The sequence below is a fragment of the Phaseolus vulgaris genome, chromosome 6 (assembly GCF_051622355.1).
Source record: "Phaseolus vulgaris cultivar YP4 chromosome 6, ASM5162235v1, whole genome shotgun sequence".
NCBI classification, from domain to species: Eukaryota; Viridiplantae; Streptophyta; class Magnoliopsida; order Fabales; family Fabaceae; genus Phaseolus; species Phaseolus vulgaris.
Window position 1 is genome coordinate 34,012,480 of NC_143503.1, and position 23,723 is coordinate 34,036,202.

At 31.4% G+C, this 23,723-nt stretch overlaps 4 protein-coding genes across 4 annotated transcripts; 2 read left to right on the top strand and 2 right to left on the bottom strand.

The window, feature by feature from the left end:
• Positions 1 to 3,986: 3,986 nt before the first annotated feature.
• Positions 3,987 to 5,068, top strand: LOC137832447 (uncharacterized). The gene has a single exon (XM_068640615.2). The coding sequence runs from the start codon at positions 4,056 to 4,058 to the stop codon at positions 4,911 to 4,913; it is 858 nt and encodes a 285-aa protein (XP_068496716.1). The 5' UTR covers positions 3,987 to 4,055; the 3' UTR covers positions 4,914 to 5,068.
• Positions 5,069 to 9,581: 4,513 nt separating this feature from the next.
• On the bottom strand, positions 9,582 to 10,255 carry LOC150027381 (uncharacterized). Its single transcript, XM_090304102.1, has one exon. The coding sequence runs from the start codon at positions 10,172 to 10,174 to the stop codon at positions 9,851 to 9,853; it is 324 nt and encodes a 107-aa protein (XP_090160228.1). The 5' UTR covers positions 10,175 to 10,255; the 3' UTR covers positions 9,582 to 9,850.
• A 2,513-nt stretch (positions 10,256 to 12,768) lies between these two features.
• Positions 12,769 to 16,630, top strand: LOC137832450 (RING/FYVE/PHD-type zinc finger family protein). The gene is made up of 5 exons (XM_068640616.2): positions 12,769 to 13,127; positions 13,460 to 14,380; positions 14,576 to 14,776; positions 15,158 to 15,353; positions 16,232 to 16,630. The coding sequence occupies exons 1-5, from the start codon at positions 13,014 to 13,016 to the stop codon at positions 16,411 to 16,413; spliced, it is 1,614 nt and encodes a 537-aa protein (XP_068496717.2). The 5' UTR covers positions 12,769 to 13,013; the 3' UTR covers positions 16,414 to 16,630.
• Positions 16,631 to 17,053: 423 nt separating this feature from the next.
• On the bottom strand, positions 17,054 to 21,142 carry LOC137832451 (uncharacterized). The gene is made up of 6 exons (XM_068640617.2): positions 20,549 to 21,142; positions 20,298 to 20,447; positions 19,838 to 20,044; positions 18,923 to 18,982; positions 18,150 to 18,655; positions 17,054 to 17,916 (listed from the first exon to the last, which is right to left on the bottom strand). The coding sequence occupies exons 1-6, from the start codon at positions 21,114 to 21,116 to the stop codon at positions 17,263 to 17,265; spliced, it is 2,145 nt and encodes a 714-aa protein (XP_068496718.1). The 5' UTR covers positions 21,117 to 21,142; the 3' UTR covers positions 17,054 to 17,262.
• Positions 21,143 to 23,723: the final 2,581 nt, after the last annotated feature.

Below are 23,723 nucleotides of genomic sequence, written 5' to 3' on the forward strand. Positions count from 1 at the left end.
TCAATTATTATCAACGTAAAGTCGAAATATATAACATTTTATTTTTCTTTTCAGATGAGCCTTATTCGAATCAATCTGTGGCCAGAATCTGCATAAAATTTTGATAATAAACACTGTTTTCCTTGATTATTTAAAAACCCTGGTGTCATATCCTAGACCAACAAAAAAAAAAATGTAAAAAACAAAAAGAAAAAAAAAATCTTAAGGTGACTGATTTTTCAGTTATCATCTTACACAAGTGAGACAAGAAGTGAAACATATGGATGTTCTAAAAACACGCCTACGTATATCGTTGCATTTTTAATAAATAAAAAAACTCATCATAGCACATTGTTTACAGAACGAGTAAATAATAAATATACCTTTTTATTGTAATATGTTAACATTATCACATATTTATGTGTTTTCCTTCTGAGAAGATACTTACTCAAATGAATTTGTGGCTACACTGTATTATCCAGCTATTTAATTTGAGAAGGGGATTATATAAATGAAAAAATGTTTAACCAAAGGAATCATAAACATAAGGTTAGAAGAATTAGTATAAAATAATATTAAATTTTGAAATAAAGAGAGGTTTTAGAGGATGAGATAAAGGCGTGAAGGGAGGCATTGGTTTTCAATATCGAGTTTGGTTAGTGGGCAGAGAGAAGAAATTGTATTTTGAATTGAAGACGTCGATTACATTGTTCCACCTCCACTTGTGTAATTAGAAGTACTACGTCACACAACACGACAACAGTGGTCAATTGTTTCGTTGTTTTGTTCGCCATGTGGTCTGGCGTCTCACTCACGTATAACCAATTAGAGTTTGTGGTCTCTTTCATTCAATCCTCCTTTGCTTTTTTTACTTTGACGCTCTTTGGACCAGTTAACTTTCTTTTTAATAAAAAATCTTCCACTGCTGTCATTCTCACTCTCAGGTTGAACAATGTCACGTTGAGATTTTTTTTTTATTGGGTGTTTGGAAAGGGCATCAAAATAATTCCTTTATTTATTTTAGCCAAATTTTTCCTCCAACTTGTAACTTTTTCGTGCACCTTCGTATTAATATTAAAAGGGGATTTTGATCATTTTAAAGTACTTTTACAAAAAATTTAATCTTACTTTTTTTTAAATACGACACTTTCATACTTTTTCTCTAACCACATATTTTTTTTATCAATCATATCACACTTCTTTTTTTCTCTTAGTGTTTCATAGTTTCATTTTTAAACGTAGTGAGAAGATTGATGAAAAAATTAATTATATTTAATGTTTTCTAATGTAACGAATTTTATTTTCTAGTTTTTTATTTAATTTTTGCAGCTCAATAATTTATTTTCTTGAACTGTGATTTTCAAAAAATAAAAAAATAAACAAATGAAAACACTTTTAGTGTTGGTGAAAACATTACAAAATTTATTTCAATCAGCAACGTTTACTATCCACCACCAAAAGTAATCACATAAAAAAAATATCACACCATTATATTCAGAAAGTGTTGTGGAAAATTAAAAATATCCTAAAGAAAAATATGAAAGTATATGGAAAATTTGCCAATTTTATTTATTATTGATTACATGGGGTCTTGCTGAGATTCCAGGCCCAAAAACATTGATGTCTAACTTGGACCCATATTATAAAAGCATCCAAGCAAATATTCATCATATTCTTCCATTATACAACATCATATACTAAGAAAACTACGTATTGGTATTTGATTTCATTGGTATAACTTTGTCAAACAAAACCTATATTATTAATTAAGACATTGCGAACATGCATAAATAGTAAGACATAATAAACTGATGGATGGTTACGTATAGGAAAATAATATATAAGGGTAATATATCAAATCCACAATATAATTATAATAATAATAATTTATTTTTTATCAAACACAAATAAACCATTAGAAATATGACGGTGACATATTTTTTTCTATCAATATATGTTTTATTTTCATTTTAAGGATTTTATAAGCGACAAGCTAATTTGGGTTAAATGTGACTTTTTTAAATACGTTCTAAATTATTAATAATGGTCAATTTTTGTTTTTAAATTTTTTTATTCCGTACATAATGTTACAACTTTACTTTAAATCTAATAGAGTATTTATACTACATTTTCTTACTTCTTCAAGATAAAATATATTTAAAATAATTATATTTATCCTATTTGATTATTTAAAATCTAAAATCACATTCATAACTATAATTACTTCAACTACTTAATTACTCAATTAAATATCCAAAATATACATAAATATGAATCTCGCCTTATCAAACTTAATAAATTTCTCATATATCAAAATAAACTATTCCACATCATGTTAGCTTCCTTACCTAAAGGTAGTTTGTTAGGTAATAAAATGTAATTTCAACATCTAAGACTTTTAACTCAAAATAGAATAATTTTAAAATATTTGTTTGTCGAATCTTTAACTATAAAATCAACACCTTCACTCCTTAAGATCATCACTAAATTTTATTTTTCAATATACTCACACACGTAAAATATAAAACTTACACATATGAAAACAAAGATAACGGGTACACACTTACTAGGATCAAAATTTTAATTGTCATATCTTAATCTACCTTTCAAGGTCACTTGATGAGATCTAAGTAGTAAAAAAGATAGATGAGATGTCAAAAAATCACTTAAAAAAGAATTTAAAGAATTTAGAGGAATATAATTTTATAACAAACAAAGAATACAGTATTTAAATTTATTTAAAGAATTTTTTTAGAAGGCATATTTATTATTTATTTAATTTAAATCTTATTACCTAAATAAATAAAAAAACAGATCTTTAAAAGATAATTATAATTTAGGAATTTTATATTAAATACTGTAGGACAATTTTTTTTTTTATAAAGAAACATTCTTAAAAATAAACTTTGATTATTTTCCTAACTAAAAAAAATCATCAAAGGAGGTGACAATAAAAAAATCACCTTTAAGGAAGGAAATTAATTTCATATGTAATTAGGTATTTTTGACATACCGGACATATTTATAATTTTTTCACATAATATCTGAATCACTCCCTTTAATTGTCTTTAGTGATATTGAATCTTTAATAAACCTTTGACAACGTTGAAAACCATTTAAATAATTATGTGCATTAATTAACCATTAATGTTCAATAAAGTTAGTAATCAATATAAGATATTTCTGTGATTTTATATAATTTAGAAGATAAAAGAGAAGAAGAAAATATATAATCCAAACAAGTCAACCAAATAATGATTTAATTAGCAAAACAATTTTAACTAAAATAATGCATTGATAAATACTTAAAACTCAAAGTAACATAAACAGTGACAAATATTTTTATAAGAATCAATCCAACTCAAGGAGCATTTATCTTAATAAATACTAAATAAAAACTTTCATTTTTTTTTTATATTTTTAGGTGCATAATAATAAAAAATAATCTAATGTACTACTTTTTGGTTAGAAACATAACAAATTATTTATTTTCTGATATTAGTTTTACGTTTGAACAAATTATTGTTTTCACAGGAACCAGTGCAACTCAAAGTTCCACATGAACACCTTATCTTGTTATTCTATGAAAAGAAGTTTTTTATTTCCCACTTTTTAACTTTCCATAAAGAAGTATTATCTGTTCATCTAATTGGTTAATTTAATCTTTCTAATTTTATACGGAAAAAAAAATATACAGTCGGATTATCCATTTCAATTGTTTTCTAAAACTACATATTTGTGTGGGTGTAAATTACACTTTCGTTAATAACAAAACCAATTCTTACCCACTTAGATTTTTGTCCTAAATTTTCATTAATATAAAATAAAGAACAAAATTAGGGAAACTTCGGAAACTGAAGTTAAGATAAGCACAGCAAAGAAACAAAACAACAGTAACTACCCAAAAGGCAAAAATTCGAAACAAGAAGACAATAATATAGCTTCGGTTCCGAAGCTGCTCATTACCGTTGCACCGTACCTAGAGTTTAAAACTGGCTTCAATTCGACAGAGACACCATCACAATCGCATCATTCTTTGCATTTCTCTCTCTCTCTGAAATCCAAAGAATCCAAAAATGGTATCAAAGGTGAAGAGAGGACCAGTGAAGTCCATCAAGGACCTTCGTAACAATAACAACCGTCGTTGGCGCCGGAAAACCCCAATAAAAAATGTGGTGGCGGCGTCCTCCGCTGCCCTGGCCTCCATCCGCCGCCGTATCACGAAACTCTTCTCGAAGATCGCGCGCATCAGCACCACCCACAAGAAAAAAGCAACCTCCTACAAGATCCTCAAAAAGACAACAACGACAGAAGAACACGAAGAACAACTCGATGCCATTCGCCGCACCCTGGTGTTCGACGATGCCACCACCACGCCGCTCCTCCCTCCTTCCCTCTCCATCAGAAAAACCGTGTTCCTCGACCTTGACGAAACGCTCGTCCACTCCCACCCCTCGCCGCCGCCGGAGCGCTTCGACTTCGTCGTCCGGCCGGTCATCGACGGCGAGCCCATGGACTTCTATGTCCTCAAGCGCCCCGGCGTCGACGAGCTCCTCGAGGCCCTCGCCTCGAAGTACGAGGTTGTCGTTTTCACGGCAGCACTAAAGGAGTACGCGTCCATGGTGCTGGACCGGCTCGACCGGAACCGGTTCATCTCGCACCGGCTCTACCGCGATTCGTGCCGCAACATAGACGGGAAGCTCGTGAAAGACCTTCAGGAAACGGGTCGCGATCTGAAACGGGTTGTTATAGTGGATGATAACCCAAGTTCATTTTCGAACCAACCCGAGAATGCAATTCTGATTCGGCCCTTTGTGGATGACATTTTCGACCGGGAGCTTTGGAAATTGAGAAGCTTTTTTGAGGGGTCTGATTGCTGTGATGACATGAGAGATGCTGTTAAGCGCTATGCCGCTGTGCATCAGCAACATTAGATTTCTTCTTCTTATTATTTGCATTTTGTATTTTTATTTTACTTATTTCCTTCCCCTCGTTTGTTGAACTATCAGTAGTTTGTTCAATGTCTGTTGAGAAGGAGGGAAAATGCTGTGTATTACTAATTCTTTAGTTAACTTTAATTCATGTGTTACTTATTGGTTCTTTCTCTTTCACTATTTTCTACTAATGGCTGCAATCTTCCATTCAGACATGATATTGAGTTGAAGGATTTGTAGCAAATGACAATTCCCTAAAATTAGAACCCTTAAGTCATGGTTGCAGTTTTTGTCTTCTACAAACTTTTTACGACAAAGATTATTTCCAATTAAAATGCTCGAGTATTCGAAAACTCTGTTTTGCTTAGAGGAAATAAAGCACGGAGGGAAATTTATTTAAATTTGAATTGAACAGATATTAAAAGGTGAATAAAACTTTAGAACTTTTGTTTTTAAGAGTGAACAAGAACTATAACGGTAGCTGCTGAAATTTCCACACAAAAACTCGATCAAGATCTTAAAATCTAATCAAAATGGTCTGATCATCGCATATTAGCAGGAATTGTAACCTAATAATCTCTTATATGTTTGCTTTCTCTACGCGTGAACAATTTTGGCTTAAGGAAGGACATTTCAGGCACGGTCTAATGCAGACCACGATATCTTTGGTTTGGTCAACTTTCTAACTCTTAATTATCAAGAAGATTTTCTTAAATAAAAAAGGATCTTCCAAACTGATCAGATACCATTTCAACACTCATTCTTGCATAATAATATGCTACGAAGTGAATACAAAATTTTCGGTTCTCAATCAAACTTCTCTGTAATTTAAGATGACAAAACAATCCATTTAGATAATATTCATCTCATCTAAGTAAATTCATCTCGTTCATTCATTAAAAAAAAACATAAAATCCATCCATTTAATTTTATGGAAGAATAATGATCCTTTAATTATTTTTCAAAATCAAATTAAATGGATTATCTAATTAATACAAAACAGATAATTTTTTAAGATAACCCTCTTATTAAAAAAATTACCACAGGAAAATTATCTTGGGAATATAATATGAGTGAATTTGAAAGAAGTTGAATAGTTGAGGAAGAATAAAAAGAATTGTGTAACAAAAGAGAAAAAAAAGGAAGACTTACAAAATTAAAAAATATAAGTTTTTTAATTATCCAATAAACTATAAGTGTTGTACTCAAACGTAGGATACGGGACATGTATCTATATATTATATAATTTTGAATTATATAAATTCAAAATAAATATTTATGTGCAAAAGTATGTTTCAAATTCTTTTAGGAACACGAAGATACTTTTCATGACTGTTTTATTCTTATTTTTATAATTATAATAAAAATTTATAAATTTGAGTTTTTAGAAAGTTATTGTATTTATACCTTTTAAAATTGTGTTAGAACCATGCTGGAATTTTAAAAAATCCAACAAATATTTGTTTGAATTGAACATTTCACGGATAAATATCCTACTAATGATGTACAAGTGTACGGATACGTATATTAGTTATACTACTTATAGTCAGTCAAAATGAGAATTTTACTCCAAAATAAGATAGATATGTTATAACAGTATACATGTGACGGATTTATTTGTCATTCCTATCTCCACATACAATCTTTGTTTTCTATTTTCATTTTTGAGATTGACCTTGTTCAGGAGCTCTATGCCACTGCTTTTATATATGGGTACTCTCTTCTGCTGGAAAGAGAAATTATCTACCGAAAATTTGACATATTTTTTGCCACCACATTTTTTACTTTACTAGTGTGCTCTTGGGAGGAAGAAACATTATAGCTTTGAGCATTGATGATATGAAAGTTGGTCTATGAAGGTAAACTACATCTTTTGTGCTCATCAGTAGGATTTGAATTGTAGTTTCCAGTAGCAGAGAAAATTTCACAAATGACTTTAGATAATTGATTGCATGGAAAATCAAGCTCATCAGCAATTTTTTTCCTCCCCTTCAGACAAAAAATCTCGATTGGGTGATCTGCACCTGCGAACAAAATCAGAAAGACAACAGATTCTGTTTTATAAAGTATACCATTATATCTGTTCACCGGGGCACCTTGTCCATATAGAACTCTCAGGGCTTGCTCATCCTTATTAACACTCACTATTGAGGTATTTCTGAAAATGAAAGATGCATGTGAAGAAATTAACTTGACATGTCTGCACAATTTGTAACATTTTACCCATCTTAAATTCTACCATGCTGACCCACTAACTGGTAGCTGGAAAAGAATGTCTCGGAAACACTGTAAATTGTTTTCTCTTTAGACAGACAAGCTGAAGCTTTGGTATCTTATTAGGATTTCATGAATACAATGAATCAATTAATTAATCTATCAATCTTTCTCTCAGTAAATTTGGAATCAGCTACCCCGTCGCAGTATGTCTCCAGGCATCCCTGAAACATTTTATTTTACTTTTTAGCATATTGGTAATTAAATATCAGTTACAAATATGAAAGAAAAATTTCAGTTCTCTCGCGTATGGTGAAAGTTGTAGCTTCTGGAATACATAAGCCATTCTTGTCACCTTCTTTAATTGCATTTTTCATGCTACAGCTGAGGAAATATAATGACTATACATTGTTGATAAAGAGCAAGAAAATTTTCCTGCTCACGGAGCACATCAGAATACCTCCAAAATACACAGAAGGGATATGAATATATTACAAATGTAGTATCTAAGGTTGTACAATTCAAGAGATCTTGGGCTTCGTTCTCTTCCAGATGTCACACAAGTACAGACTTCAGGCACTGCGTGTGTGGTTTAACGTAACACTATTTATCATGAACAAACTGGGTTTGGAAGTTCTGATGATTCCTTCTCAACAAAGCTTATTTCTTTTGTATATATTTGTGTTAATCTTGGTAAATCTATCTAATATTGAAAGTGCAGATTTCAAGCACCATATAAATGGATTAACATAAATCTCTTTTTGGTCATGGAACCTTTTTTTTGAAGTTTCGGTGATTCATTGTTAATTACACAAGGAAATGATATACCCATTTTTAATTTAGTGGTCAATTCTCTGCACATATATTTCTCATGTTAAGAGTCTTCTATTAGCATAAACAGAGTTCGTGATCTCTCTTTTTTGTGTCACATCCTTCACAACAATAATAATAGCCAAGCCTCTTTAGTTTACAATCTTTAGAGGGGCTTCTACTCTACTAGTCTTCTTCCACAGCCCTATAATCTTTTCTTTAACAGGTGCTATCCCAACTCTGTCAAATGGATTCGTTTCTAATCCCATCAGATCTAGTACGTTAATTCATTAAACGCAACATCTTTATCTTTACTGCATTCTTGAATTAATTCTTATCTTTATCTTTACTGCATTCTTGAATTAACTCTTATCTTTATCTTTACTGCATTCTTGAATTAATTCATTTAAGTTTGAGCAGTGACAGCTATTGTTGACATGGTTGTCACTCGAGCGTGCACAGCAATGGCTGTTCTGATGCTGGTGACTGGTCAGATGAAGAGAACTTGGTCCTCCCACGATTCTGGTACTGAGATTGTAGTATTGGAGCATGCGTGAAGGCAAGGTGTTCTAACGCTAGTGTTTCATGGATCTTTTTTATTCCAAATTTGATGACTGAATTTTGGATTCAATCATGCTTTTGTTCATCATCTTAGCTTCAATTTTTATTTCAAAATATTATTTCATTTATTTTTTCTTGTTGTTGCCTTGGTTGATTTACCTTACATGCCTTGCCGGGCAATATTTTCTGATATACAACCATTGATTCTGCAAGATGGAGTTCTTTATTTCAGATGATAAATCACTCTAAATAGTGTAATTGCATTTATGAATGGTAGCTTGACAGGAAAAGTAAATTATACACCCCTTAGAGATGCTCTAAAACTTTAATATAGGGATTACATCAGTGTGGATTTAGGTTGAATACTATAACTATGCCCCTACATTCTGTTTTCAGAAATCACCTATCCTAAGAACCATACCCTCGTAGAGTCATAATAAGTAGTAGTCTCTGAGTAACTTAAACATCCATACTCAGACCAATTACTTGCAAATCTTTAAAACAAAATCATTCCTATACTGAGTATAGGATGATTGATTGGTAATTTTGAGGGAATCTACTAGGCTTAAGTTCAATTGTCCTCCCTGGCTTCTTCCTTCTTTGCCATTGTTAGCCTTACCATAAAATCTTTGATCACGTCAAACCTTCATTGCCTTTGTTCACAGTCTTACTGATGTCTAATTGACTCTCTTGGACTGTTTTGCAATGAGCAATGCTCAAATCTGTCATCTTCCCTTTCTCCTTTTGATTTGACATTTTCAGGCTGTTTCTTGTGATTATAGCGGGATTGTTGTTATTTTGACTACTGTAATTTGTATGAATCTTTTCAAGAGGTTGTACAGGATTGGGGTGGGTGGTTTGTAGGTGTTCGGCTTCACCAGCCTCTGTTCTAGCAATGGTTCGGTGCTGTTGGGAATAGTTTCCATTTTTTCATATCATGTCCTTATTTTAATTATTATCAGAAGTATATCATCACAATATACAGAGCTTAGTGCTTTATCTTTTGTATCACATCTTCACCTTAATATCAATATGATTCCGTTATTACTACTTCATGAAAGGAGAAATTGTTGAACATTAGTCTCATCGCAATGAAGCTTTTGGATTATCAAAAAAAGAATCAGGTCAACAAAATTACTCAACACAAGATCAAACTTATTCATCTACTTCTGTCTCTCTATCCTAAACATAGTTCGAATCTTAAAATCATAGACCGAATGAACAAAACAACAACAATTACAATTACAATATCACCACCTCCATCAACTCACGATTTCATACAAATTGCAACCCACAAATTGCACTTTCGGGTGGCACCGATCCAAAGAGAAGAAACCAAAAGATAATGGATCTCACCGGATCAGGGCGCAAGAGTAAACCTGTTGTGGCAACCTCCACGCCTCAGATTTGCTGAAACACATATCATCAAGGTCCTCACTGGTGCACCAGCTGCATTTTGAGTTCCGAGAGCATTGAGACTGCGCCACCAACTCTCCACAGTTGTTGGGTTGCTGAGTGTTCCTGGACTCCAACAGGTGCCGACTGGAACCATCCCCGGAAATTCTAGCACCATATCTGGAGAAGCCGTGAAAAGATTCGCAGAGAGAAGAGTTTAGGAGAAGAAGAAGAAGAAGGGTTGACAGCAAAGTGAAGGGTTGGTTGAGAGAGAAGGCCATGGAGGAAATGAAAATCTCAAAGTTTTGAAGTTGGTAAAGCTCTCAAGACGCATACATGACAACGAAGAAAGAATTAGAACCGAATACAAAACGTCTTTTATATTTGACGCATATTTGAAATCTTTTTTATTTTCAAAACGAAATTTTCTACCTCTTGGTAAATGTCGTTTTTTTCATTGACGTGACTGGTAAATGTCGTTGAAAACAAGAAACCTTGTTTTTTATTTTAATATAATATCAATGCTATATAATTCTCCACTTTAATATTTTATTTTATTAATTTATTTTAATTATTTAAACATTTTATAATTTTAAAAATTAATAAAACAGTTTCTTTTAGTTTTAAAATTTTATTTTATTTGTTTTCAATTAATTGAGATGAAAGTACAGAGAAATTAGTTATTTTTCTTTTCTTTACTAAAAAACAGTTTTTTAATTTTAAAGTTTTATTTTATTTATTTTCACTTGAAAGGAAAATGAAAAAAATATTCTCTTTTTATAAAACAATTGTAAAAAACAATTTTAAATATAGAATAGTTTTTAAATTTTTTTCTCTCTTATTTTATTTTTTTCTTCGTTAAATCTCTTAAAATCTAACAGCATATCTGTTACATATAAATATATATAAATTTATATTTATATATATATATATATAATAATAATAATAATAAAAATAAAAACTAAAAATTGCACCGGCACAGGCTGTGTTCCGCTAGTAACAATAAAAATCATAGGGCTTTCCATATAGCGACATCGTATCTGTTTTTTTTTTCCCTGATGACAACGAAATAGTTCATAAAATAGTCAGTTATAAATGGCAGAATATTAAAACTAAATTAAAGTGTTGGGATTTAAAATACGTATTAATAGTTTAACCTTTTTATTTAATAATATATAATATACTCTTAGTAATAGTTATAAAGGCCTTTTTTTGTTCTTAGATGTGTATATAATAATATATTTTAAAACAAAAAATCATGTAAAAGATAAAGGAAAAGTGCAGGTTTTCGTATCGTTATTAATTAAACACCTTTAATTATCACTATATCTTAATAATTTTTTTAACCTTTATTTGATACTGAATTGTTTTTTACCTAAATACTGTCACCGATTATTTTTGAAGTACTATTAGTACTTCTATTGCCATAACTCAGGTATTGTTCCCAATTATTTCTAAAATGGTATAAAAAATTTAATTCATGGACGTCTTGTATAAGCCAATATAATATAATAAATGATTTTTTAATTGAATATTAGCTCGTTAATAATTAGCATATCCTACTTCAAACTGCAGAACCATTTTCTTTGTTCTTATCGTTTTCACTCACTTTATTTTTTTTCTTTTTCCCTTTTATCCTACTTCAAACTGCAGAAAAATATATATAGTAGAATATAATTATTTTAATATATAAGAATAATAAACATTAGAAATTATGATTTTTAAGAATGATTAAGTTGTATTTTGTTAATAAAAAAATATTACTTAGAATATTGATATAAGTTTTGTAAAAATGAAAGAGCAATATATTATTTTTGCTAAAATTTTAAATTTAATAAGAGTAACATGATACTTTTTTTATTAATTTTTTTTATATATATAAAAGTTGGATTCTCACATATTTCTTTTATGGGAATTGGTAAAAATTGGCCAAAAATTATTTTAAAAAACATTATTTCCTGAAAATAGTATTTTAAAAAGGTAAACCACAAATTGGCCTCTCTAAACATTAAAAAAATGAATTTTTAATTTCAGATTCAAGAGAAGTTTCTCTTCCAAGCACATCCTTGATGTAAATATATTAAATATGAATTTTAACTAAGTTGAAGCTAACTAATTAAATTAAACAAATAAGAGAGAGAAAAAAAAACTTCCAAATTTAATGTGAATTTAATTTGTCATTTCCAACCATTTTCCTTTCATTAAACTTATTTATAATAAGGATTTAAAACTAATAGTTGCTGTATCCATTCAGAGCTTGTATTTAGGGAGGCCAATTGTTGGGAAACAGGGGATGCCTAGATTCCAGGAGTTTAAGGCTGTTTCTTTTTTCAGAAAAAAAACTGTTTCTTCACACCTCTGTCACAACCTTGCACCCTGCAACATTTTGCATTTTTTTTAGATTTTTGTTTTTGAGTTAGAATTTAATTTTCATATTTTATAGTATATTTTTAATAGAAATAATTGATTAAATAATTTAAGATGTAGTGTTTAAAAATTATTATTTCATGTATTCATTTGAAGGGCTTTCTATATTGTAAAATGATTACTGTAAAGATAGTTACTTAATTTTTTTAAAAGAAGTTTCAAAAACAAATTATTATTATTTTCTTTAAAAGGATCTCTATATAAACACTTTATTATTAAAATAGAGATCACGAAAACTAAAAAATATAGGTGACATGCAAAAAAAAACAACTTAATTTTGTTTTTCTTTACAGTACCTTTATTATATTTTAGTCTTTGAAATTTAATTTTAATTTATTAAATTTAAAAACAATTTAATTTCTAAAATTTTTGAAAATACGAGTAAAGTGGTTTTTTTAATTGAAGAAAAGTTGTTGTAAAACCAAATAAAAAAATACGTGGATAAAATAACAATAACAAATCAAAAAATAGAAGGAGGATAGAGAGGTTGAAAATATAATAATCAGGGCAGCACGCAAGGGAGACGTAAAACCTTGGGGGAACTCTGTTTTGATCACACGCCATTGAAGCTCTAATTCCATTTCAAAGTTTCGTTCTTTTCCAATTCAGTGCAAATCTTTCTTTTGCTGATAGTAATTGTAGATATTATACGCATATGCATGCCCTATTTTGGTGTTTGTCCTAGGTTTGCCAATGGAGGGCAAAATCTTGGAGTGTCAGAATCAGGGGCAAGCTGTGGAAAATTTATCTGCAGGGCTTTCTAGTTTCTCCCTTAGCGACCAGATATGCAATTCCGGTTCTCCTCAGGTAAATTTTCTCCTTTCCTGACTAGATTATACGTATGTGTTTTTGTTTGAGGAATTCGAAATTTCTGCGCAATTTTGGATTTTTTGTTGTCTCTGTATGCATGGAATTTGACCTTAAATATCTGTTTAGGGGGGATTCGTGTGTTCATGTAGCCTTTAAAAGTGAGACTATAAGAGAAAGAGGAATAAGGGAATTATTCAGGAATCATTTGCAAACATGAAATTAATATGTTACTTTAAAGTTAAAATTATATTCATTTTTCCTTTTTGAGACTGGGTGTAGTTTGGGGCTCCATGTTTGATTTTGTTTGTGGTGCTTGATATTATTGACAGGATGATCAGGTGGGTGGTAGGAGGAGGAATTGCGATACTAAAGAGTATTTTGATTCCTTTTCCTCTGATAGTACTGGACGGTGTTCTATAAATGCTTCTAGATTATATCCTGAATTCCCCGAAAAACAATTGGAAAAACATAACGAAGATATGGAGTCTTCAGCTAATCTTCAGGGAAGGTATTTCTATTACGATGCTCCACTGCAGGAAGATACTGGAGTGTGGATACCAGTTTCAGTTCCACCTATGTTGGAAGATGATCATAAAGAGTGGGCCAAAGGTTTTCCATCAAACGGTGGCTATTTTCCTGATGATGACTTGGGGTGGAATCAATATGTAGGAGACGAAAGGGAATTGACTATGTGGGATGTGCTAGCAGAAATGTTACTTGTGGCTCGGGGAAAAGTGACTTCTTTGGCTTCAGGAGATCTTCATATGTGTAATTTTTCGTGGATATCCAGCCATGTACTAGAACAAGCTTGGAGAGAGATGGCACAAACTCTTACAGAGGCCAATTTTGGTAATGTGAGGGAACTATTAGAAGCTGATCCTCCAAAATGGTTAGCTGATAGTGCTGCTTCTTCTTGTATGCTTTGTGGTGTGAGGTTTCATCCCATCATGTGCTCTCGACATCACTGTCGGTTTTGTGGAGGAATATTTTGTGGTGAGTGCTCTAAAGGGCGGAGCTTGTTGCCATCAAAATTCCAAGTTTCTGACCCCCAAAGAGTATGTGATGTATGCTGTGTCCGACTTGAGTCTGTACAGCCTTATTTGATGGATCATGTAAGCAATGCTGCTCAGTTGCCAACCCATGACCTGACGGATCTGAGCACTTTGAGATCTTGGGTTAATTTTCCTTGGGGACAGTCCATGGAATATGAAATTTACAAGGCAACTAACACTATCAAGGCTTATAATCAGGTATCGTTTTCAATTGTTGAAGTAGAAAACATTTACAACTGGTGCTAATTATCACGGGCTTTACATGTATAAAGAACTTATAATACTGATCTGAACTAGAAAGTTCATTGTTGTGTCTTGTGAATGTGGAAGTCTACTGCATAAATTTTATGTGCTAAAACAAGTTTTACTTTATCTAGAATTTCACTTTTGCAGATTGGTTTTCTAAAGCCCGAGAAGTCAATTCCAGATGTCATTCTAAGAAAAGCAAAGGGCCTTGCAATTATCACTGTGGTTAAAGTAGGAGTGGTGGTCACGTATAACATTGGAACAGGACTTGTGGTCGCACGAAGGGAAGATGGTTCATGGTCTGCTCCATCTGCTGTGTCCACCTTTGGTGTAGGGTGGGGGGCTCAGGTGAAGTAACCATTCTGTAACAGTATTGGCTAAACACTACAATTAGTAATGGCTTTGCTTTCGAATGACTGTGGATCAATTGCCAAAATCTGTTACTATGTGCATACTGTTTCCGGTCAACTGTAACACCATAACATTTATTTTGTTTAGACTTTAGAATTACATGGTAACATGTATTGAAATTTATTGAAATATATATTTCACAATAGCTAAATTTCCACAAAGATCCTCATTTTAATATTATTCCATTTACTCCTCAACTGTTCCAAGCACTGATTCTGACTTCCTAAGACATATAAATGTAGGACATCTCAAGGTTTTACTGATATTTATTCATATCTATACATTCTGAAGTGTTGACTTGTTTTGTTTATTTCACAGGCTGGAGGAGAGTTGACAGACTTCATTATTGTCTTGAGAACAAATGATGCTGTCAAGACATTTAGTGGCAATATGCATATTTCACTTGGAGCTGGTTTGAGTGCTGCAGTAGGCGTTGTTGGTAGATCAGTTGAAGCTGATGTTCGAGCTGGTGATGGTGGTTATGCTGCTTGTTATACCTACAGCTGCAGTAAAGGTATGTTATTTGTGATCATGTAGTGTACTGAAGGCCTTGATTTCTTTAACAGTATGCAACTGGATCTTCTCTTTCGTTATTCTATGTAAATATTTCTTAGTCTAGCAGTTCAACTTTCAGTGTACTCTGCGGTCTCTTCGTATAGAACATACGATTCTTGTTTTCATCAACTACCAATGAATATTTATATTTTGAATTGGAATAGCTGTAAACTATAGCAATGCTGTTTGAGAAAACTTTAGTAACTGAAGATGCTATTATTGTCGTAATTATCCATGTATTGGTTTGTAGATAAAATTCTTCAGTAGATATGTGTGCTGCTAATGTTCCACTCTTAAGTGAGCAGTTAGGCAGAAGGTTTTCTTGAGGGTGGAAGAGGTGAAAGGAAAGCATAATCAGAGGTTAACCTTGATTTCCAAATCCCATTTGGCTTTGACGTGCTCAACTTCGTAGTTAATTGCTTGCTATAGAAAACATGAGAGCGAATCAGCAAAGCTTCCTTCCTTATATTTTTCTATCTTACCTCTTCATACATTCTTTAGGTTTTTGTCACCACATGATGGCTAATGTTGACTTCAGTATGGAACCCTTGGAAGGCTGATTGGGACTTGATTGTTTCACACTTAACATGACCCACTGAAACTTGTATTTTAGCGATTACCAAGCATGCTGCAAGTGAATCTCCAAAAGCCATTCTCATAAACTTTTTAGATTGATGTTAATATTAATGTAACCTTTATACCCTAGAATCGAACATGGTTTTATTGAACTTGATGGTTTTTTGTTACATTTGGAGGTTTTGCTTAGGTGACCTGACTGGAGTCCATTTTGTTTTAGTTTTGGAGTGTGGTGTTTGACGACAATATTACTACATGCAGGTGCATTTGTTGGATGTTCACTTGAAGGGAGTATGGTAACTACTCGCACGCAAGAAAATTCCCGTTTCTATGGCAGCCAGTCTATAGCTGCAACAGACATACTTGACTCACTGCCTAGGCCACCTGCTGCTGCCATTCTCTACCGTGCACTTACTGATCTCTATTCCAAGCTTGATGGATGATTGAATGCTTCAACATCATTCCTTTCACCCACGGGACATTGGCATCAAGTACATATTTTGTACAGTTTCTAAGTCACACTCATTGTAAACCAACGTGTCATTATTTGTCTTGTAAATGTATATGCAGATATTGATATTTTACAGTTATTGTTGACCAAGATGGAGGGATTGGTGACCTGCTTTAATAATTTTATTTGGCTAGAATTGCCTTTGATGATTTTTTGAGCCCCAACTTCCTCAACTATATTAATGGCCATCAAAGAAAAGTTTATTAACAATTATAATAATACTTTGGCTTTATAGATTCAGTGGCATATTGAATTAAATTCTTGTATATCACGACAAAATATGTTATTTATTTATTTTGAACTCAAATACAACAATAAATATCTAATTTTGATATTTATTAAGAATGATAGTTTGATTCTTTTAAAGTTCTTGATTTTATAAAAATAAAAATCTATTTTCTAAATTATTTTCAATCATATTTATTGAAAATGGTGTTCATCTTTAAACAGAGAAATTTGATTAAAATAGTTACTTTAAATAAAGTTGAATTAGTTTAAATATATGTATATTTAAATTCATCAAGTATTACTATTTTTTTATTTATATTTGAGTTTAGAGAAAATATAAAGTATGTTTTAATTTATGCACATCTATGTCCAATGGTGGTTATTTTAAATAATCCATACAAATATACAGTGTATGATTACAACCTTGAAATAGTAACGTGACATAATAAAAAATTGTACACAACCAAAAGAAATTATGGTTGAAGAAAAAATGTCAAAAAATTGAAAAATGGTTGGGGAGGGGGGCACAGAAAATAGATATATAGTTTCCAATTCAGACGTCCCATAGTTTCTTTCTCCTTTTGACCAACTTAAGGAGGAACCTAGGAATAATCTTCTTAAGGTTCCTACGTAAGCTACGAACACATCCTTTGATGGCCATGAATAGAGGGAACTGCACCAATGCAAATATGCATACAGGGAAGAATGCTGCACAATATGTCAAACTTGAAGTCCATTTGTTCCCCTCTAACTTGATGTTGATCAAAATTGTGGCGCTGAATGCTAGCATTGTTGTGGCCATGGAGAAGAACAACAAGGCAAAACCTGCCATCAATTTTCGAGGGAGAGATTTTCGAAAGTCCCACATCTCACAGGGTGATGTGAGGATTGAGAGGAACATAATCACAGAAGCCAAAGAACCTATAAGAGCCACAATATCCATAATTGTGAAGACGAAGAATATGGCGTGATGAAGAAATCTAGGGAAGCCATAGTCATCTGTGCCTCCAGGGACAGTGTAGGCTGCTGCAAAGACAACAGTGGCAACAAGAACAGCTACTGCAGAACACGATTGAGCAGTTTCTTTTATCCATTCACGAGCATCCTTAAGGAGTGATGCATGCTTTTCCACAAAAAGTTGCTTTGCAGTTTGGTTGTGTTGGTTTTTGTGAATGGTATAATGATAAGGGACTCTCTTTTCTATGCGCTGTATTATTATGATGAGTGCAGACAGTAAATGATTTGAGATATACAATGGTATCAATTAGTGAGATACACACATCAGATACTAATTAGTCCTTTGCTTTACAATTCTCTTACTAGCTAATTTTCTAAAACATCAATGATTGTACTTATAATATCCAAAAGTTGAGTGAACACATTGAAAATGAGAAGTAGGAGTATAATTTCTGATTATGAGAAATTGAAAAGGATACTTACATCAAACCAATGCAACTCCTCTTGCAGCTGCATGGCATAACCAGGTTGGGAACCCCCTTGAAATTCTGCAGTGTGATGAAGGACAGTGTTATTGTCCTTGTCTATTTTTCCAGCAAGACTTCTCACCATTTTCAATTTCTTTAAGATTCGATAAATTTCCTTCTGGCGGTGCTTTACAGCCATGTACAATATGTTTTGCTCATCTTCACTAACATGCTCAATTGAATGAGGATGAAAATGAATTATTAATTCAACAATCTCTGTAATTCCATTGCAAGCAGCCATAAGCAAGGGGGTATATGTAGTAGGTTTGCTTGCACCCTCTTGTTCCTTTTTTTCCTCTTTGGGCTTTCCTTCACGTTGTGATCTCCCCATGGAAACTGTTTTATCCCTTGCTATGGCAGTATTTCGCCATGAAAAGTCTTTTTGTACTAGCAAGTGTACTAGTTCCTTTGCTAAATTATGCATTTCCTTTTTCCTCCAAAGTTTATCAATCTCTTTCCATTCTGAACATCAACAAAGTAAACAAGTAACGCCAGGAAAACAAATTAAGTCAAAACATATTATATATAATTTTTTTCATAAACAATTTTTAGACTAAAAATCAAATTCTTTTTTCATAATTTAAAACTAATTTATGCATAAGTTCATTTTTTTTATATAAGTTAACTTTTATGAATTAATTTGAACTTATAAAAAACAATTTTTTTTTTAGTTTTTCGAAACATGTTCTAAATATATTTTTTTGTTGTTGGGAGAAATGTATGTTGCACCTTTGGCTAGAACCTTCCACATGGAATACCACAGCCATGAAAAAACTGTAGTTGACCAAGCTGCAAAAAAATATTTAAATGAGTTAATCTTGATTACGTAAATCATACATACATGTTGAACATTATTTTAAATAATTATAACTGTTCATTTTGAAATAAAACATTGTTCTTCTCACATTATAATCTAAAGTGTATTAGTGTATAATTTAGTTTCGAAGGTGAGTTGAATAAGAAAAATATTAATAAACTAGTTTTGGGTAAATTCTGAATTATGTCAGACTTTTAAATATAAAAAATAAATTCTCACTTGATAATAAGGGTTGGGATAGTTTCTTATTTGAATACATTCATAAATTTCATATAAATTAGAAGTCGAGATCAAATATTTTTTATAATCTACTTAAGTCTACTCTAAGGACAAGATTCAAGAGTCATTATATAATGTATGATGTTTTAACTTATCTTTTATGGTTCTATTGAGTCATTATATAGGACTCCTTACAAATTTTACTCTATTAAAAGAGTATAATAAAACTCACCCTTCAATTAATGTATTTGGTTTCACAATATGCACACGACAGTCTTCTAAATTTCAGTTGATATTATTTTTAAATCAAATTTTGGGTTTTATCTCAATATTTTATATAATAATTAATTTTGTTAAATATATAACATATTATTAAAGTAAAACTTAAATATAATTGAAAAACAACGTTAAAGCATCCATATTGCATGCAAATTTTCCTCTGAATAATAATGGTTATTATGAATACAAGTAAAGGGAATAACATTTCGTATCCTAATTTCACAAAATATTTTATAATTGCTATGTGCTCAAATTTTACTTACAAAATTAATCTTATATAGATATTTATCCAAAACTGTTATTTATGTTTTAACATGTCAATTGGATACCTGAGAGATTCCTTTGAGTTCTAGGTGACTCCTTTTTTCCTTTCTTGTGTTTTTCCAGTTTTTGCCCTTCTCTCATGTTATCCTCAAGGTGCGTTTCAGTTGAAGATGGTTCATTTCTGTTGTTTCTGCCTCTTTCCAAATCTTCCTCTTTTGTAGTGCATCCATTATTTTGATCGTAGTATTTGTAATCTTGAAAGTTAGGAAGCACTGTGTCACGATACTGCAACTATTAGCATAACTTCCTATATAACTTCAACACTGTGCTTACTATTAACTTCGAATTTCATTATTTATATAATTAATTTGATCAAAATTCTTCATTATTAATATTTCAATCAATAATAATGAATATATACACACAAAAAACACACCAAAATATAAAATATTTCTTTGGATACATATGCATGTTTGGAATTGGAAAAGCTAAACCCAGGAGTATAAATAGATGCAGAAGACATACAAATGTATAAGAAACTTTTGAAAGGACCCATTGGGGTTTGACTTTTAAACGTAGAGGGCATCTTTGCTAGCAATTGGAGAGTTGTGAGATCATTCTGTTCTTTTTCATTAGCGAGGTAGTCATAGTTTTTTAAAATCCATAAAGCTGTGCCTGCATTCAAAATAAACATGTTACCAACTTCATAGAAGGGAATAATTTTATGTGTGTGATGTGAAGATGCATGAAATGATGAGAGAGAGAGAGAGATGAACCAAAGAACTGATCAATGACAGCAGTGTGAAGAATGGACATCTTATCCTCTTGTCGGTGAAAATGGATGTTGGGATCAACTTGACAGTCTTCAAGGAAGAAGATGAGCAAGTCTGTCTTTCCAAGTGCAGCTGCTCTGTAAACAGGAGTTTCTCCCAAATTGTTCCTCATCTCTATCAATGCCTGATACTGATCGGACCCTGCTTCCTCCTCGTGCTCCAGAATGCTCTTTGTCATCTCCACTTCTCCTGTGAAGGCCACCTCATGGAGTGGCGTGTTCCCCATGTCATCCTGCAACCTCAGAACACGCTTTATGTCTCCCTCACCCACCCACTCAATCATCTCCTTGTACATTTCTGGGTTCCCACAGTGTGCTGCGTAGTGAAAAGGGGTGCTGTGGTGCAAGTCGATTTGCTTGTCCAACAGATTCTTGTGTTCGCAGAAAAATTTCCGGAAACCTTCCCAGTCATATCTCTTGGCCATTATATATGGCCTTTTCATTCTTTCAATGTGCAAGGCTAGTTGCCTTGTGACCTCTAATTTCCTCCTCCCTACCTGTTCCTCGCTCATCACTCAGTCATGGATCCTTCTTCACTGCATCCAACAATTCATGTCTCCTTATATTGTGGAAAGGAATCCATCGTAACCCAGAAGCCAGAATTTCAGCATATGTGCTTTGCTTAATTTATTCACAAAGTGAATTGGCTTCCGAGAATAACTCAACTCGGAGGTTTTCCTTTGCTTTCCAACATTAAGTATTCCTGTAATGGCTGGACTGCCTTTGTTAATACTCACATGCACACACATATGTGGAAAACGTTTTTGTTAACACTGCACACACCAACATTCAACAACCCTTTATAATAATATTTTAATATTTTAAATTAAATATTAAAATTTAAAATATTAAAATATTAATTTGTTTATTTGTTAAGAGTATGTTTACTGCAGTATGCAATGTCAAGGTATCAGGTCCCACACATATTCCTTCTAGGTTTATTTACACACATTTACTAACTTCTTATTAATTATAATAATTTTATATACCCTATTCCTTTCACATAGTTAATAGTATGTATAATATAGTGGAAACAACAATAAATATACTATTTTTTAAACAGTTCTACTTAAATAACTTCGTCTTATATTACATGGATCAAGAAACGAAATTATAATTGTTTTTTTTTCAGTTTTAATCCTACTAAGGCAGTTTCTTCCTGCACCTCTACATTTTTCTTCCTGTACCCCACAATTTTGTAAATTTCAAAACTAACTTTCACCTGTTATTTGAATTCGGAATCTGGGAGTGTGTTATGGATTCATCAATCCGGAAGTAAATCATGTTGCTTTCTAGATGAGGGGGTGTTCTGAAAGCAAAGTTTGCATAAATTGTTGATTTCTAGATTGCTGAATCTGAAAACCTAATTTATATTACGGATTGGTAGATCTGGAATGATTTTTTTCATGCATATTTTAAATTACGGATTGGCAGATCCAGAATGATTTTTTCAATTATGGATGTTTTGCATTTTTTTATTTTGGATTAACACTACCATTCATATACTACCGGAAGCACCAATCCGGAAGATTATCAGATGCGCCAATCCAAAATTTTACCGAAAACGCAAATCCAAAAATTTATCGGATTTCATAATCCAAAATAAAAAAAAATATAGGGATAAGTTTGTCTTTGCACAATCTTGTAGGGGTGCAGGAAGAAAAATGTAGAGGTGCAGGAAGAAACTGCCTCTACTAAATATTTTATTCGCGATTTGTTTTTCTCTTTAAATATTCAACGTTATTAAGAGATTATTGAAGATTTTTACTAATACCTAAAATGATAAATATTTTTTGGCAATTTTTACTAATTTCTATAATGATAAATACTTATTTGAAGGATATGTTTCCATATTCCCAATATTGCAACGGGTACTATTATTTATTGAAATATTTTTTCTTCATGTTAGATTGTCTAGTAATTTTATATAGCCGGTCCAAAATATCAATATGTCCAATCGTTTTCATGATAAGTGAGAAGGATAATTCAAAGTATTTATAGTTTTTTAACATAGATAAGATTATTGAAAGTAAATTCTAGTATGAAGAAAACAGCATAATCAACAACAACAATGGATATTATTTAGAAGTTTCACTAATATTGATTTGATCCTATCAAAGTTAACATACACATTTTTCATATGTGTCATTTGATTAGTCATGAATCTAATATCCAAATTTTTACCTTTATCATTTTAGGGTACACAATAATCACAATGAATTTATTTTTGTTAATAATTTTTTCTATTATCGATAAAATTTACTTATAGATGATAGAACAAATTTTTGTCCGTTTAATAATTAATAATTAGTAGTTAAAGCTTAGATAACTAATTAAATATGAATTTAAAATATTTATTAATAATAAAAATAATTTAAATATTAATAAGTTTTTAATTTTTAAAATAATATCAGATTTATTTAATATAATAATTAATTCTTATTTTTTTAAATTATTTTTAATAATACAAATTCTACGTGGCATTCCGCACCTATAACAAGTCTTGTAACGATATAGTATATAAAAAGAAAAGGTGAGATAGGAGAAACAATGTCTATGATTTATGTTATTATTTTTAGTTTAACTTCTGCATGATCATAGCCCTGTGATTAACTATGAATTTATTTATCAACGGTAAAGTAAATGCCAGAGAGTAGGTAGATTTCTTCAACTTGGGAATAGTTTAAGCATATATATTTAAATCATAAAATTGAATATCACAAACACGAAAATTTTGGTAAATTAGTAAGTGTAATAAACTAAACCCTTAAAATCAAAATGATAAACCCTTAAAATTTTATTTCGTATAAAAAATTATATCAAAATATTATTAAAGAATATAATAATTAAACATTATATTAAAATATTTATAGTATATTATGCTACAAATAATTTTTATATATTTTTATTATACTATTATTGTGATTATTGTTATTAGTTGATCATATTATATTATATGTTACTTATAAATAGATTTCATATTTTTATTATTTTTAACATAAAAAGTTACTGGACATAAAAAGTGAGAGAGGTCGAAGATACACCAATAGAAAAGGACAATTGCTTCTTGCACCATATCACTGCATCCAATTAAAGGAAAAGGACAAAAATACCCTTAA